We start from the raw sequence: 18,033 nt of genomic DNA, 5'->3' as shown, positions 1-18,033 counted from the left end.
GCACAGTATCTACTGTTGCGTGCAATCAAGACGCGATTTCTCGCTTTATCGATATCTCGATTTTTCGACACTCTTCTCTAGCCTCGAGTAAGGCCAGAAATCCTACCCTTCAACCCCCCTCCACCCCCCAGGGGTGAGCAGAGACCGTTTCTTGCGTGACGGCGAGGCGGGCGCGGCTGCCTGTCATCCGGGGCGTCCAGCCACCAAGGGACGGCTGGTGGCTAGTCGTCGGTGCATTAAGACTTTGACCGGGTATATACCTTGGCGAACGTGGTGAGAGCCGAATGGCGGAGCTGGAGGGTAAGGGGGTTCGGTTCATTTGCTAAGTAAGCTCTGATTATCTTCCCGTCCTAGTCACGGCCCGCATGAATATCATTATGTTGATTCACGTTTACGTTACAAAGTATCAAAAGTTTTATACTCCGTAGACGAGCACCAATACGCGGATAGGAACGGTAGTTAAAATATCCCGGTTAATTGCGCCGACCCTAATTTCTAATTCCTAATTCCTAATTCCAGCCAACTCCCCGTCTCCGAGGTGCCGTAATACAGATCAACGTGTCGATCTATCGCGTATCGTTGTCATGCACACGATCACAAGACTGACGTACAGTGTTCGTTCAACAACACCCGAGGGATCCGAGCCTATCCCTTTTTCCTAACGGCACGTAGCGACTTTTCACACCTTGTGGCTAAACCGACAACCGATGGTTAATAAGGTTATATGTATTGTGTGTTAAATCGTGCGATCGTTGATCAGTTATTTCCAATAAAAATAATGGAAAAGGTGGAACGGAATAACGGTGAGGGAAAAAACGAATTGCTCTAAATTTGATCGATCTTCGGCTCTGTTTGAGGATGACGTGGGTACCAGATCACCACCACTCACACCCTCGTACTCGCAGACCGGAGTCCGCTATCGCCCATTAGGTTGGGGGAGGACGGGGTGACGGTGTGACGGTAACTTCATTATCGGTAAAATTTAAATTCATTATACAATATGATCAATATTTCATATTTGAGAGCGGTTACACGCTGTATATTCCTCACGTTCGCAAAGCCGCGGGGATTTCTTCATTTTTGCTTTTTCTTTTCCTCCTTCCGTTTTATCAAATTGCCGCAATATTTTGTCGTTCGAAGACCAGAAGTTCCAAGGTACTTATTTATTATATTATTTCCGGATTGTAACGCACGGACGTCGACGGTGTTAACGATCGGGTCTGGGTAAATAATAAACCGTAATTTCACTTCCGGTAGTAGGGTTTACATACACACATGTACGCATCTCCTTCCATCATTCCTTCATTCCTTTCTTTCTTCCTTCCTACTCTCGTTGGCTCGAACCCGATTAAGACACAGCAGGTTTCTGGATCCTACAAGAAAATACTCTTAGTCCAATATACTATTAAGCACTACGCGTATGTGTGTGAATGTAGCCGCGTGTATGTCACAAGGTCACAGAGTGTGGTTTAATCCTGGAAAAGCTAGGAGCAATCGTTTTTGCCCGGCCGTTAGGGTCGCGCTGTTGGATCACGCCTCTGAATTCTACTGTCCATGGAGAAATTAAGGACGCGTGGTTTCGCTCCTTCATCTCTAATCAGGATTTAGCGGGACGGTGGCACCGATTCCGCTTCATCAACTCGTCATCCAGACTATAGAGATACTAAACGTCATCGACACCTTCTCTCTATCCATCTTCTATACCATGCTTAATCTCGTCTATCCTAAACAGCGCGGAATGGATATCTGCAAACTATGCGGCTCGCACCTACTGCTGATATTAATCTCAATATCGTTGTTTGATTGGGTCCGTTTGATTGATCGTTATCCTAGCCGCGTTCTCTGTATCCTGAAACCTTCACTCCACTCTCGGTCAAGTTTCACTGTTTTGAATTTGATTGATGGAGTACGAACTTTCTTCCGATCGGTAACCGCGACGTTCGGTTTCTCAACAAAAGGCGTTTGGAAGTTTTGCCAAGTCTTGAAATTTTGGAATCAGTAGTCCAGTTAACGTCGACCACAATCGTGGTCGTAAACCTTCGTGTACGCAAAGTAAAGCGTCAAAGAACCTTCGACGTCGATTTAAGAGTCATAAATCGGCGATGTTGAACACGAACGGAACAAGGCTGAATGTTGAAGATACCGTACAGAGTACAATCGGTACGAAGAAAGAGCGCAATCGACGTGGTGAAAATGCTTACATCGGGGAGAATCGACGAAGCTCGTAGATTTGAGACGAGGTCAAAATCCAGTCGAGTTTACCCTACGGATGAGACAGGGATTGCAGTCGAGTCGAGTCGAGTCGATTCTGAAGAGAAGATCGTCTCGTGGTCGGGTGTCCGGTGGCGGGATCCGAGGTCACCATGGCAACCGACTGGCCGCCACCCTTCCACCCCATCGACTGCATCCCTGGACTGGACGAGGTGGATGCAGTTTGAATTTGTTGCTCGGACTGCACTTGCTCTGGGTTCGCTCGGCTTTTTTCCTCTCACGGACAAACGGCGGAGAGAGACATCGAGGCGAGGAGACTGCGCTGCGTGGAATCATGACGAACAAGAAGAGGACGGCCTCGGACGGAAAGGGTCCGACAGCAGCTACGCCAAATTAAGCGCTCTGCGTCATCCAAGCCTCGCTAATTCCGACTCCGAAGCCAAACGTTCCGTTCTCTTTTTCCTGCAAACAAGTCAAGACTCGATCCACGCTTTGCGATTAGGTATTGACGCTAGTTCCGAAAGGCACTTCGACCGATTGAATCGGTATTCGGAAATTGAAATGCTCCTGAGTTTTTAACATTTGGTAACAGTGACCATTCGGCACAATGGTCTGTCTGACTTCCCAGCATTTGGGAATCTTGACCTGCGGTGAACCGGAGGCTGACAGGTTCGAAGGTTTTCAAGAGTATAACGACGATGATGATGTCGGTTATGATCACTGTGCATCTGCTAAATCGTTGTACGGTTGGTCCATTCGACGCAATGGCCTGTCTGACTTCCCAGCATTTGAAATCTTGACCTGCGGCGAACCGGAGACAAGACATGTTCGAAGCTTCTCAAGACCACGATGACGATGGTTATGATCATTGTGCGCTTGGCGGATCGTTGCGTAGTCGGTCTCGCAGATTATGGGACGGGTTAGAAGGTCTTAGAAGTTATAGGTTGTAGACGAAACTCTAGTTAAACTTAACGGTCGGTTAAGTCTGGGCTGCAACGGTGTAAGTACGAAATACTCGGTGTACAAGCGCACGACCATTACACGAATACGTGGAGTGAGACGAGGCTGAGTCGAGGGCCACAGTGCCAAACTGTAATCCTCCTTCTTCGAGGCTCGAGCTGGTAGGCCGACTACAGCCACCGGCCAAGTAGCCGTTCTCTTATCTCTATTTGCATAAATTCATAGTTACGGATTAGAGGTTGGATCGGTTGCGTATCCTCCCTCCGCCTGAGGATGACAACTTTGTCAAACGTCGAGCCGTCGTGACTCAAGAACTCCAATCTTTTACCAACCAGCCGCTTGCTTTTCACCGAACGGATACTCGATCCGATTTCTTCTCCTCTCTGATTACTCTATACGAGAGCAAAATTTTCGCTGTCTGACACGTATTTGTGACACCAGCTGCGAACCTATTATACCTACTATTTTGTCTCGCATAGGGTAACGGTAAAATATGCGACGGAATATTCGCCGAAGCTTGCGTTAGCTCGGTCATTTCCAACACGCCACCTCGTGTGACCCTCGGCAGAACTCTGTCCGGTATGCATGTGAGCGCAATCGACAAACGGGATCAAGATATTGTGAAAAGTAGCGATAACGTAAGGAGGAATCGAAACGCGAGAAGAGAACCTAGCTTCGCTAATCCGCGATACAAAATGGCCGACGAAACGCTTCGTGGTTGAAAAAAAAAAAAAATATATCGCTAATGGGTAATCAAGTCCAAAAGACTCGAAAAAATTGTTGGAAATTTTATTCCCAAGTATCTATATCGTGTATGTATTACGGTGTGGATGAGTAACGATGATGGGGTTTTTATGGGGGTACGGAGAAGCATCAATGATTCGCCTTGGTCTTATCGCGTCGCCGATTTGGAAAAAGGCGAGTTTAGACAGAGTGAGAATCGAAGCCGCGGGCAGGGTCGGGAATACTAAACGAACCCTTGGCTGAAAGGGGTGGAAAGTAGGGAACTCCGTACTTACGTCGACTCCCGTCGAGGAGACGGTGAAACACGCAGCCTGACCGGGAGACAACGTTCCCGCTACTTACGCTCTTCCGCGGCTTTTTAGGGGTTGGAAAAAAGAAGAGGGGGGTTGTTTTACGGACCTACGGACGGACGGACCATTTGGGCAGACACAAGCCGCTGCCTTTCCACCCTCACGCGACCGATCTTATCTCATCACGACTGACTACCTTACCCTGGGTGGTATAGAACAAGATCCGCTATCGCTACGAAATTGATTTCTTCCTGCATTTATTATACATTGATAGTTATATATGCCACGAGTAGATTATTGCCTTGGTCGTTTTCTACGCATTTCCTATATCGCGATTATTCCTGTTTGTACAGTACTTATATTTTTACCAATCGATCTATGTAGGAGTGAGAAATCGTTGTAACGAACTGGCTGTTTTATAAACTATATATATGACAACATTGTCAAATGGTTGTCAAGAATTTTAAAGAGTTTAATTTTTTTTAAGGGGGTGCGAAGAACTGAAAATGAAGGAGAAATCGGAAATTCGACTATCGGATGTAGATTTGAGGAAACGAAAGCGACCGGAAACATCGAAAAGATTAAAAATAAAAATGTGAAACACCGCGATGAATTATTACCGTGAATTGTGATAAGATATAACTCAGGTGTCTCGGGTGCCTCAAATATGGCACAAGCACGCAGCTGTGCGTTTGAAAGGGTATAAGTTAATTGTCGTTGAAAGTGCAAATATCTTTTTCTCTCTTTTTTACGCCCCTCGACATTTTTTTTTTTTTTCCTTTCCATTTTTTCACTCTGTTATCATTGTTTTCAGGGTGTTATTCGTATACAAACAGCCTATATGCCTATACGGGGAATTCCATGCGAATCAAACAAATATCTGACTCTAATATCCAATCAACTGAAACATTGTTTACACGGTCTGAGAATATTTTAAAAATTCTCAAAACTTTTATTTTTAACTCGGAGCGATTTCATTATGGAGCGATTTTTATATATTTTATTGGTATATTGAGCTTTTTTTTTACATCAGTCTCGTAATCAAAACCGGTCTAGAAATGTTCCAAGTGAAAAACAGAAGTTTTGAGAATATTTTGTGAATTTTCAATCCGTTCGATCGATCTTTTAGCTGCTCAAAAAAATTAAAAGTGCTGAAAAACAAATTTACCAGTAGAATAAAATATCTAAAAAAAAAAAAACAAAACAATCAGAGAACTGTTTAATAGTTGGGACAATTGCAGAAAATTTTTTGAACAAAGTCAAAGATTGTGAGGGTCGGACGTTTGTTAAGTTCGCATAAGAGACGGCGCAGTTTTCCGCTATGAAAAAAAAAAAAGTAAAATAAAACAGATACGTTTAAACCGCAGAGATAAGAAAGTACAAAGGGAAGTATTTGATATTATACGTGTATGTGTTCAGGCATATGTATTCACTTTAGTTTCGTTTACCTTCTGATCCAACCACGGTGAAATTCTCAGCGATAACCGGAAGATAAAAGTGGAAAAAAAAAAATAAAAAATACGTGTAAAACGCGTTTAAAGAACATTGGAGAAAACATTTCTCTCTCTCTCTCTCTATCTCTCTCATTCTCTCATTGTGAAAGAATTTTCGTTTTGCGCTTTTAAAATATCATTTACATTCAACCAGAAACAGAAAGTTTACCTCAGCCAACGTCAATGGAATATGATAATTAAATAAGTCAAAGTCGAAACTTGGCACAAGGTATAAAAGTTTTGTCGCGGTGTTGCAGAAAATTTATAAGTATTTACGTGCAGGTAGGTACGGTAGTCAAAGCGAGAAAGAGAAAGAAAGAGAGAGAAAGAGAGAGAGAGAGAGAGAAAGAGAGAGAGAGAGGGGGGGAACGACGGAGATGCGGATCGTTGGTTACCTACTTAAAAATAATTCAAAGAGGAGGACCAAAAGCTTCTTGCAAAGGATTCGTTATACGCGAATGTCCCCCGTTCGTTTTTTACTTCTCATTAGCAACGGCTTAGAAAACTTTCTCTCTCTCTCTCTCTTCACCCCCTTCGAAACCCCTTTTGTTTCACCTCGACTTGGACGGTTTTTCTCGAAAGTTTGCAAAACGAGTCGCGAATAACGGTCTAGTTATAATCGGGGAGGAAAAAAAAGAAAAATCAGAAAACAACGAGAAGTCAATTCGAAGACCCGGGGAAATTATTATCACCAAGTCTCGACTCGTCGGGAAAATCGCGTGGCGATGGTTCGAAGGGGGAAAGAAATCGTGACATCGAGGCCGCTGTGCCGCCGTGGGTGGGGTGGTCAGCCGTATAACAACCACCGCCAACTATCTCGATCACCTATCTTGAACGAAGGCGTCATTCCGTAAATATTTGCCGGTGAAACTCTTATCTTAGGACAAAGCTTTACTGACCATATGCCGCACTCTCACCCTCCTTTGCCCTCCTCGCCAGGCCGCCGATTACGGGTTTGCTTGTTTCCAGATCGCACCGTGTGTCTGTGTATGCAGGTACGTTTCCTTCGTTTCTACCGCCTGATATTGTTTCCTATTCGATATTGCGTTAACAGTACACGTACCGAGAATTTATTCAAACTCGGTTAAGGGTGGAAAATGCAGTGTTTTTTTTTCTTTTCTTTTCTGTTCTTTTCAGGAATTGATTGGGAATAATTACATGTCAGGAATTGAAAAATGTTCTTTCGCAGAATGTTTATAAAAATAAATGTCTTTTATCACTTAAAGTTAATAATATTGATGGGATGTGGGGTCAAAGGTTAGGTAATTTTTTTTAACCACATTGGGTACGTAAGAAATGTTGAATCGAGTTTCCCTGTATAGAGTAATCTAAATTAATTCAGCTCAATTTAAAATCTGAAAGCTGGAAATAATATTTTGTCAGAGAAAAAAAAAATATGAAACCGGGATTTTCTCCACACGTGATTTAGAGGAACATCGATTCCAAGCGTTACTTAAGATTGATCTAAATCTGATAATCTTACCGAGTATTCGAATAAAGAATAAAAAATTGTGATCACGCCGCAGACTTGAGGTAAATTAAATACACACCATTTGTCTCGAGACGTTTAAGATCAGTATCATTTCATTCCTAGTGTTTAGCAATGAAAAAACTTTTTAAATTCTCTTCTATAATCCAGGAAACCTCGAGTGCAGCGAAATGTGCGAAACGGAAGATCTTCTAAAATTGAATTACATACGCAGAAACTTCCGTGCTCCAAATTTCAGATCCTTGATGGTAAAAAAAAGCGCATAAAACAGGGTGAAAATAAAAAGAACTCGGTGGCTAAAGATGAAATGAAGCTGAGGCGTTGCGGGAACAAAGGGTTAAGGAGAAGAAAATTGGGGTAAAGGTAGAACCTCGGCTAAGTCACCGGATTAAAACAGAAGTGGCTGCGCTTATGCCGGGACATTCGACGAGTGTCGTTGCTGTTTCGCTCGTGGTCTATTCTCGCCGGAAAGAAAGAGCTAGACAGCTATGAAGGAGGGGGATGGGGGGAGATTTTTGACTATGAAGGGAGTACCTAGAAGGCGTCGCGGTTCCCGGTAAACCGAAAAACAATGAGGAGATAGAGACGAGGGTTGAAGAGAGAGAGAGAACAGCCGGAGGAAAGTCGTGATATGAAAACATAATCAGCGTTAAGCTCGCGAACACACAGCAATGTGCTGAGCTTAGCTTAGCTTTCTCTCTCTTTGTCTTTCTCTTTCTCTTTCTCTTTCTCTTTCTCTCTCTCTTTATCTCTGCGCCGTTGGGTGACGGTTTTCGTTACGCGTTTTCACCGCTTCGGTCTACCAGGTACTCGCCACTCTTTCAATCCAGCCTCCAAAAACCCCGAACGTACAGCCCAGGTGTACAATCGGACGATTTGAACTCGCCGCCAGACTCGAATTTGACAAATTTCAATTCTCAGGGCTGCCAGTGTCGTAAAACTTGGAGCTTATTCAGTCACGGCTGACCTAAAAGCTCGCAAACATTTTAACCTCGAACATTCTTTCTTTGTGAGTTCGATTCTGGGTCCGAAATAAAAAAAAAAAAAAAAAAAAGAAACACCTTTTGTCGTTTTTTACATGCACAGTAATGTTTGTAAATGGAAACCCAGTGGCTCACTATTTTTTTTAAATCAAAACTGAACCAAGGTTTATTTATTACAGAAATTTTATGTTTCTACGATTAACGTATCGTTTATTTCTCCTGCCACTTGCCTCGTTAATCATTGAACATAAGATTTGAACAGAAAGGAAACTCGTTCCAGTTTTGATTCCGAAAAAAAAATAGTGAGTCACCGCGTACCCATTAATGAACGCAACCGTATCTAACCTCATAGTGAAATGATCCTGATGTATAATAATTTCCTGAGTGAAAGATTGATCAGTAAGCCAATAAACGAATAAAAAATGTTGCCTCTTTCTTTTTCAATTCGTGTGAATTGTTTCAACTATCTTATACATTTTGTCCGATTTTTATAAACTTGTCCAACGCGCGGCTGTTTCGTCAGTTAAAGTATCGGATGTACAATTTGAATGCACATGTGCAGCCCGGGCCGAAAATTTTCTCCTCGTTCTGTCCTCGGCACGGTGCATTGAAAGGAATAATATCAGAGCTGCGGTTACACGGAGACATTATAAGCATGTGCTCATGTGTGCGAACGTTGTTGCAACGTAGTGCATCGAGATTGCTGCAGCAGACGAAGAGAGAGAGAGAGAATGAAATAGAGAGAAAGACAGAAGGAGAATCTCTGGTACGGTTTAATACCAATTTTTGCGCCCGTCACAGGTGGATAAAAGACTGCAAACTCCGGTTTCGCAAAACGGGAGATGAATTCAGTAACGATAAAGAGAATAAAAGTAGCTGAAAACGTTGAACGTTTGTGCATATGACGAAGAAAACGGAATTATTGTCTCGGTTATTAATCGGTATTTTTATTCTCTTCTATACGTGTTCGTTTCTTTTTCTCGTTATTTGTTTAAAATTTTTATGTTTCCTTTGTAACACGACGGTGAAAAGTTGCGGTGAATATACTGCTCCATTCTCCACAGCATCGCCGGTTACGACGCTGGACCGCGTGAAAAAATATTCTTCACGCGTCTCTTTCCGAATGGTACAACTTTTTTACGAGACATTGTCCAACTGAACGAACCAATCAGGTCGGTTGAGAACGTTACGCGTCTTTTAAATTCGGACACCATGTAGCTGTATAAATATATATACATGTACAATGCCATATGGCAACAAGGTGTGCGGGTATTAATAATTTATGAAAGATAGGTGAAAGATAAGTCAAACTCGCAACACTCCGTATCTCGTGGACATTGCGTCGATCGCTTAGCTCCGCGTGACGTCAAAGGCGAGCGGGCCTTCGACTGTTTTTTTTTGTCTCTTTTTTTAACTCTTAATTCCACAATTTCGTTTGCCAATTTTGGGCGACACTTTTTTGTCCGCCAGCTTTTTTTTTTTTTTCGTACTTTTTGTTTTACTTTTTTCTCACAGCTTTGCGAGTTTCTTAACCCAGTTAACGCGTTAATAATTTGGTTATTATACACGGTAAGTCACGTGTGCCGTCCTGCAGTCGGAGGTTTGAACCCGTTCCTCCTAACTTCCACACGCACTTCCGTACCTGTTTCCTGCGCTAACACCTCACTTCCGGAACACGCAAAGAACCCCCCCAAGCAACGCGACGCCGACCCCCGTCAACCCTCGAGAAGAAGACGCGATCGTTGAACAATTTACAACAGTAATTATACAATTGTTGTACGCGATGCGAAGCTTACTTTCTTTTTTTCTTTGTTTTTCTTGTTTTTTTTTTTTTAATTCAATCGTCATGCCCCCCCCCCCGTTAATTATTAACGAAATACAAATGGGATTTTTACGAAGGAATTACCTTTCGCTTCTTTCGACGATATCGATTCTTTATAAACGCAATTGAGATTTTCTCCGTACGTATAACAGTGATAAACTTTATTTGCATTAATTAATTCTCACTTCTTTTTATTCATTGTTTTTCCTTACAAGCGTTTCAAAGATTTACACGAATCTTTGTAAAATAAAAAATCAACACCTTTGTGAATTCGTATCAAGCTAAGGCGTCCCATTATTTTATTTTTCAGGATCGTGTTTTGGTGACCTTTCCGCCGTGCTTGTGTTACGTCATCTTTCATCGAGGAGAGGCGGAAATATGAGGTAATGGACCATTATTCTGATCGTATCCCAACTCGAGAAAAAATTTAAAAACAAACACATTATCGCAACAGGAAATATATTAGAGAATCGTCTATTATATTGGCACAAAGATGGTTCGTTAGTCGCGATACAAATTATAATCATTTATCATTTCAAACGTAATAACGGAATCAGAAATTTTCCTCATCTATAAATTAGAATATCATCTAGCACGAATATATCGTGTCAGAAAATGTATTTCCATTAATCTGTCTACGTGGATTTCTACGATTTCAAAACTCGAATTTCAAATACGTAATCGAAAAGTCTACTCAGAAAAAAAGTTGGCGCCGCATTTGCTTTGACAAGACAATTTAATTGAAAATTTGTGATTTTCGTCCTGTGGGTTTAAAAATTTTTTTCTTCTTCTCCTTAGCTGACAACGGCAATCGAAAGAACGGGTTTTTTCACACACACACACAAGATACGTAACACACATTCCTAACATTAAAATTGACGTGTCTATAAATTTTGAACGAACGCCTGTGTTCACAGAGCTAATAAAACGCATTTCACATTTCGCATTCGCAAAGTACAAGTCGACATTTTTCCTAATTCTCCGTTTCGATTCTTCTCTTTAATTCCGCGGAACGTATGTCATCGATTCGTTTCCGTGATTAGACTTGACCCATTATTTATCATAAATTTTATTCGTTAGACGCATGATACAATAAAGTTAGTACAAAGCATAAAAGTAGGTAATAATATACATGCTACAGATGTTTATTCGAATGCATAATTCTTTCCCGTCGCATTGTATCAACGTTCGTGTACTTGTGAAGAATGATTGTACAAGCACGCATAACGAATCGTGAAAGTCGTTATTATTCACGTACAACGTTGAACGATTAATTTTGTTTCTTCTTTGTCAGATCTGCTTCGGTTATGATCACTTGACACCTGTGCGCGTACTTGTTACACCTTGTATTTGCGCAGCACTCGTTCTGCGTGTTGCACTGAAATCAGATATATTTTTCATCATATTACAACGATTTACAAATGGACAGATTTTCGTTTATTGGTTTATTGAATTTGAAGCAGTGGCAAAAAAGCGACAACAACTTAACACCATCGTTACAATGATCCGTTTTCATATTCATTCCACTCATTGTCATTCGTTTGTTAATTCTTTTTTTTTTTTTTCCTAATGATGTGATGTTTTAGTATATGTGAATTAAATTGCCAAAAAAAAGAAAAAGAAAAATTCAATGCATGAATTTGTTATACCTATATGAAATGATGCCGCAAGCGGTTCTCTCCTTCGGTTTCTTTATATTTTTTGTAATTTTTTTCTCTTTCTCTTTCTTATTTTCTATGAATAAAAGCTTCCAAATCGAAGCTTATGAGTCCATTTTCGGACCCTCGTTTTCCATCGTTGATGTTGGTGTTGTCGAATTTGCTTCCCTCCAACCTGGGCTCTGTTTGCTCACGCATTTCCCAGCGTAAGTCATGCACCATAAATTCGGACAGCATTCTTCCACCACAAGGCACTGAATCTCAGCCAAATAATAATTTATTTTCTTACTTCAAAGTCTGATTATTTTTATTCACCCTCAGCCAAAAGGCAGAGCTAGCTGAATTATTCTTACAATAAATTATGGAGAGCGGAAAAAATTGATCGAATAGAAATGTCGCTTATTTCTGGAAATGAAATGTATTGATACAGCTTGCACGAAACAGAGAAAACAAATTGCATTATACAATTACACGACTGCATGCCGAGGATTTGATCAAGATGTGGAGAAAATCGAAGAAATTCGAGAAAGAGAAAGATATAATAATTTACAAGATACTTGAATCAGTACTCGATCGAGATGGAAAGTTTTCAACCGATCGTTTTACGAGACGATACGTTGTTAAAAAATAAAAAAAAAAGAAACACGAGAGAAATCGGTGATAATTCCAAGAAAATCATACAACTTAATTGAAAAAAAAAAAAAAAAAAAAAAACTGATCCCAATTAACGACTGCAGTAGAAACGAACTAGTAATGCAAAAGCAAAAAATAAATACAGCAAAAGCAATCATTGGTATTAAATAATATGATATATTAATAGCGGCATGCAAAAGGCTTGTCATTTTAGCTTGCTTTTTGATTGAACATTTTTTTTTGTTTTTACTAATTTTATTGCTTTTCTGACTTTCGATACGAAACGATTGTGCAGGTTATCTTCGTTGTTATCGCGCCGTTCGTTATTCACCCTCGTATCATTGTTGCTGTAATTATTATTATTATTAATATAATTATTATCATGAACCGACCGGGTCGCCGTGACTCTTGCATGTTGGCCCAGCAACGCTTGTCGGTCTTTCGCCAGTCGACGCCGATATAACGGTTCCGACTAGCAGACCGACGACGCAGACGTAGAAAAGCAGCTTCGACATTCTTGGTTACTACGCGCTTCTCTTTCTTATCTGCAACAAAAACGATCGGGTGTAATGAAGAAGTGAGGTGAAAAAAAAAAAAATACACTTCATTTCGCACGATTCTCTCAAGTATTGATATTACGGATTCTCAGAGGATCCGTTGATTGTATAATTTTATCAATCCAATTAAACGAACACTCTTCGTGGTTATTGTGATTGCATTTTTTTTTTTTTTTTTTTTTTTTTTTTTTTTTTTTTTTTTTTTTTTACAACCAATGCTGCTTACTTGTTCGTTCCGAAGTTTCACGAAGTGTGAGATACGAGAATCTTACAGTCGGTGTTATTCCACTTGGAAGATAGGAAGAGAAACGGTGAGAGAAAGAAAGAAAGTTAAAGCGAAGCTAATTGCGAGTGAATCAACGAGAGAGTCGCTCGAATCGAAACGTGCCGTTGTTCAAGATTTTTTCACTCTTGCCACGGAAATTCCAGCTGTTGAGTAAAGCTTGAGGCACAACGAAAGAATGAAAAAATATGCTTAACGACGGTAGAAAGGAATAAAAAATGACTCGTATTTTGCTCTTGCGATATCAACGGTCATTATACTTAACGTTGCCGTGCAGATTGTTAATCAACCAAGATCCGAGACGAGAAAGAAAATTGAGGATAACAGATCGTAGTTGGTGGAATTTTTTTTTTTTCGCTCACAAAAATAATCCAATCGAATGAATGTTGAAAACGAAACAATTCCTCGATCTTTTCCAGGATCTTACGTCCCCGCATTTCAACGACGTTGCGTAGAGTTTGAAAATTTTTATTTTAAACATTCTTCTATCTGTAATTTTTGACACAGAGACGTGTAAATGTTTCACTTGTAAAAATCGAAATTTCTTGGTAAGCAATACATTTTTGATTCCCTTTTTTTTCAGCCTTTTCTTTGCACGCATTTCACTCGATTCCTTTCAGGATAATAAAAATCTAAAATTATTATTACTCACAGTTTCTGCGCTGAGTTATTCTCCTTATTTTTTTCACCTCCCGATGTTCTTCTCGTTACAAATTAAGTCGCACTGACTTCTCGACCGCCGGTCTTAGCCTACTTATAGCCTCTCGGGTTTCTCCAACACAAAGGCGACCTGTCGGTTCATCGTGTGGACGGAGTGAACAAGTGTTGATTCTGACGTGCCTAACGCGTACACAGGCCGCATAACAAAGTGGAAATTAAGAATCGTAACCGTAAATTGTGTCTGCACGAATGCAACAAACTCAAACGGCGGCAGACATCGCTCTGATAGTAACTAATTTTAAGTAATAATCTTCTATGATATAATTTTCTCTAACTGGTTTAATTGGATAAAATTTCTGTTGAAAATCATGATAATCGCTTATTTCTGTACAGATGATTTCTAGTGTCGGTCGCTTAATAAATTCGAAACAATGTTTATCGTTATAATTTGTCTTCTCGTAATCACGAACATAATCACGTTTTTAATAATTTCATTTATTCTGTTTTATTTTTCATCTCCATTCATTTATTATTTTCCGCCTTTTTTTGAGCAACGAATTTCACTTATTGCCGCGTTATCGACTCGGGGGAAAATTAAGATAAAAATAAAATAAAACGTAGGAAATTCTTATCAGGAATTTCTCCGGAGGAAGCAAAACTCGGGGTTTTTTTGCGATTCAATTTCTGTATTGTTTTGGTTTCTCATCTTCGATCCATGCATTTTCATTCTTCACTGTACATAGGGTGTCCCAATTTGAAATACGCGTTACGTTTTCAGTCGATCCAACGGTTCAATTGGAAAATGCGTCCCTCAATAGTTGTATGGCTCGAAAGGGACGCGTTAAGAATTTTATTTCCAGCGACCCAGCATCGTAACTGGAGATGCTGTGAAGTACGGACCTGTTTTTTTTTTTTTTTAAATTGAATCATACATTTTTGTTTCAACTCAAAAATTCGTTATTCGAAAATTTAATGTACAACTTTGTCGGGAAATTTTTTTTATAAAGCGAATAGTTCGTGAGATGTAGCGAAAAAACAAATTCCGCAGGAGACGAGGAGGTTGAGACACGGAGAATAGAATTACTAACGCGTGCATAGCGATTCCAATAACAATCCTTTTGAATCCACCTTCCCGTGTCTCGCGGAATTTCATTTTTTGTTGCAATTCACAAACTATTCACTGTATAGAAAGAAAAAAAAAACTTCCCGAGAAAATTGCACATTTTCGAATAAAGAATATTTGAGTTGAAACAAAAACGTACGTCCCCGTTTAAAATTGAAAAAAAAAAAACAAAAAACCGGTCCATCCTCCACAGCATCGCCGGTTACACGTATTATACGTATGCAAATTTATACATAAAGGGTGTAAATTAAACAAGTCCGCGTACAATACGTATGCCTTATATTTGTGCTTAATTTTCATCGTTTTGTGTTTATTACGTTACATTACTGAAATTTACGGAAGTACATTTTTCAAACAATTATTCGTGTCAGGTTATTGGGCCTTCTCTCTGGTTCCAAGAATCTTGAATCTGGCTTCGGCCAGATCTGCTTCGGTTATTCTTGCTTGGCATCTCCCCGCGTATGGATGGCAACTTGTACCGCTGCAGCACTGCTTGGCGTTTCTGCCGACGCACTGAAATTTAATTTTTTTCAATTACGATACAGATCGGTTTTTATCCTTGCTTGTACGTTGCCCGAAACGTGATCGGAAAAATCAAAAGATATTCGCAACAGTGAAGAAATGTAGAAAAAAAACAAAAAACAAAAAAAGACCCGGAAACCAATTATACACAAAGATTATACAGACAAAGAATTGAGTACCTATGTTTTTTCATTTGTTTCGCCTATCTTTTTTTCCCCTCCCTTAACAATTAACAAAAACGAATAGTTAAATATGCGATGCTTACGTTTCATTGATTCGACTTAAAAATAAAGACACAATCGATACAGAAAGAGAGAAAGAGAGAGAGACAAAAGTAGATAACAAAGTTGAATAAAAAAAAAATGTAAAAAACTTCAGGCTACTTTTTCAGAGTTGGGACAATTGGAGAAAAATTTTTGAACAAAATCAAAAATTGCGGTTCGGCTCGCATGGAATTCCTCATATGTGAAACGAATAAGATATTTTGTCGTTATTATTGTTGTTGTTATAATTCTAGTTTCTTGGTTTCTCCATTCGTAACAGCTATATTTTATATTTTTAATAAATCGCTTGTCGTATTCGTGTCGTTGTTCTTATAATTTACGTTGTTGTTATCAACTCACAGAGTCGCCGTGACGGCCGCATGCTGTTCCTTGCGTGGATCTAGGTACGGTCATGGAGCTTGAGTACCTCATATTTCCGTAACTCGTGGTCGCCGAGATTACGGTTCCGACCAGCATAACGATGCATACGAAAAACAGAAGCTTCGACATGGTTGATATTTGCCTTTTTTTTTTGTTTTCTTCTTTCTGTAACGTGAAAACGGTCGCTTTATAACTGCAAGAGAAGAAAAAAACAACGTTATGCTTACGTTCACGATTTCACTTTTTCACCAAAGCTCTCGTTGATTCGTGCATAAAATATCTCAATTCACATCAAATCTGGAAATTCAACCAATGGTAATTTTTTTTTCTGCACTCCTTTTTTTCAGAATTCCTCGATTACTTCAATTTTACTACATCATAATTGGAGAGAAATGAATTTAATTGAAAAAAAAAACAGCAAATCTGTGCAAGACTCTGCACAGGTTTTATGCCTTATAAACGCGGAAATTTATAACGAACGTATAAGATATAGGAATGATGTCATATCTGCTATATTCCTTTTAAAACATTGACAGCGAGAGTGAGAGAGAAGTGACGTGAAACTAATTCCAAGTTAATGATTGTATAGTGTGTGAATCACTTGTGAATCGAAACATGTCCGCGCTTCCAAGGTTTTTCCCAGTCCCATTGTGTTATATATACGTGGCGAATGGGAATGAAAGAATAGGTAACTGAGTGTATAACACACAAGGCGAGAATTAATCGTGAATAAAAAAATAAAATAAAATTTAAAATAATGACTCGCACCCAGCCTTCGCTATTCAGTGAATTATTATTTACTCGTAAATTTATCTGCTAAATTCTGCCCACGTTATAGAGATAATAAAAATTGAAAACAGACCAAGTATAACTTGACCTCTCTTAGCCTCTGATTTCTTGGAATTTACACAACGCTGCGCGTAATTTATTTACCATTGCGTAACGTAGAGAAACAAAACTGATGTCGTATTTTTGCACAATCTCTATTTTCCAAAATTTTTCACGTCAATTCTTTATTCACATCTGAACGTGAATCGGTGCAAGATTAATAAAAAACTAATCGCACCGGTTATATGTACAAATTGGCACAAGAATTTTTTAACATCGTAAATTGTCCGAACGAATTCGAATCTTTTAAAAATTTTGATGTTGAAAAAAAAAGAAACTAGATAAACGACGCTTAACGTCATCGCATTGAACAATTATCATCGTACGGTTCGATGATTCTTTGAAAAAATTCTTCACCATAAATTTTGAACAGATTTCACCTTCCCCCCTTTTACCTCTGTCGAATTCCGAGAATATAAATCGACAGCGAAAGTTACTCACGGTTTCAACGATAAATTCTTATCCGTTTATACCTCGGGCGAACTTCTTCTGGTCGCTAATGAAGTCGTACTGACTCCTCGACACGGATCTTGACCTACTTATAGTCTCATCGTCAGTTTGGTTCCCCCATCGTAACGGCGATAGTTTCCATAATCGTGTGTCTCTGCGTACATGTGACACAAACGGAGACGGAGAACACGGGTCAAAGCGACTGCGAGGCGATTAGAACCACTATTAGAGAAAAATTTCAACGTCTTTCCAGAAACGGCAAGATTCTAGGAAAAAGACTGTCGTCATTTTTTCTTTTTTTTTTTCTTTTTTCTTTTTTCCACAAATTCTTTTTTCTCTTCCATGCCTTTGATGTCCAACTGTCATTAAATACAATTATTCTCGTTCAATGTTATCGACAAGTTTCGCAAATTTTTCCACCCGTTCCGATGATTACAAGGAATTTAATCCAAGCGTGCAATATAAATCATTACAGAACCACAGATCCAAGAAATTGTCGCACGAAACAAATGTCCGCAATTTCTTCTCTAGATTTTTCACAATTGTTTTCATTTTTAAGCTCAAGCCTTGCTCGTCGAGAGAATTAATTCGGGATGTTTTTTTTTTTTTACATACTTACCTAG

General features: G+C 39.6%; 2 protein-coding genes and 1 long non-coding RNA gene across 3 annotated transcripts in view; 1 reads left to right on the top strand and 2 right to left on the bottom strand.

Moving 5' to 3' along the window:
• The window catches only part of LOC124295276, a 214,209-nt gene extending 203,807 nt beyond the window's left edge, over positions 1-10,402 (top strand). The window contains exon 7 of the long non-coding RNA XR_006905174.1: positions 10,303-10,402. This is a non-coding gene — a long non-coding RNA (uncharacterized LOC124295276). The remainder of the gene's footprint in view (positions 1-10,302) is intronic.
• A 643-nt stretch (positions 10,403-11,045) lies between these two features.
• LOC107220765 (omega-conotoxin-like protein 1) lies at positions 11,046-13,929 on the bottom strand. Its single transcript, XM_046745347.1, has 4 exons — positions 13,776-13,929; positions 12,676-12,828; positions 11,758-11,904; positions 11,046-11,370 (listed from the first exon to the last, which is right to left on the bottom strand). The coding sequence occupies exons 2-4, from the start codon at positions 12,796-12,798 to the stop codon at positions 11,263-11,265; spliced, it is 378 nt and encodes a 125-aa protein (XP_046601303.1). The 5' UTR covers positions 12,799-12,828; positions 13,776-13,929; the 3' UTR covers positions 11,046-11,262.
• A 1,239-nt stretch (positions 13,930-15,168) lies between these two features.
• LOC107220768 (omega-conotoxin-like protein 1) lies at positions 15,169-17,525 on the bottom strand. Its single transcript, XM_015659491.2, has 3 exons — positions 17,402-17,525; positions 16,052-16,237; positions 15,169-15,419 (listed from the first exon to the last, which is right to left on the bottom strand). The coding sequence occupies exons 2-3, from the start codon at positions 16,199-16,201 to the stop codon at positions 15,279-15,281; spliced, it is 291 nt and encodes a 96-aa protein (XP_015514977.2). The 5' UTR covers positions 16,202-16,237; positions 17,402-17,525; the 3' UTR covers positions 15,169-15,278.
• Between the last annotated feature and the right edge of the window lie 508 nt (positions 17,526-18,033).

This window comes from Neodiprion lecontei, chromosome 7, assembly GCF_021901455.1.
Source record: "Neodiprion lecontei isolate iyNeoLeco1 chromosome 7, iyNeoLeco1.1, whole genome shotgun sequence".
NCBI classification, from domain to species: domain Eukaryota; kingdom Metazoa; phylum Arthropoda; class Insecta; order Hymenoptera; family Diprionidae; genus Neodiprion; species Neodiprion lecontei.
Note: the sequence above shows the minus strand (reverse complement) of the source record. Positions and strands in the feature narration are given on the sequence as shown.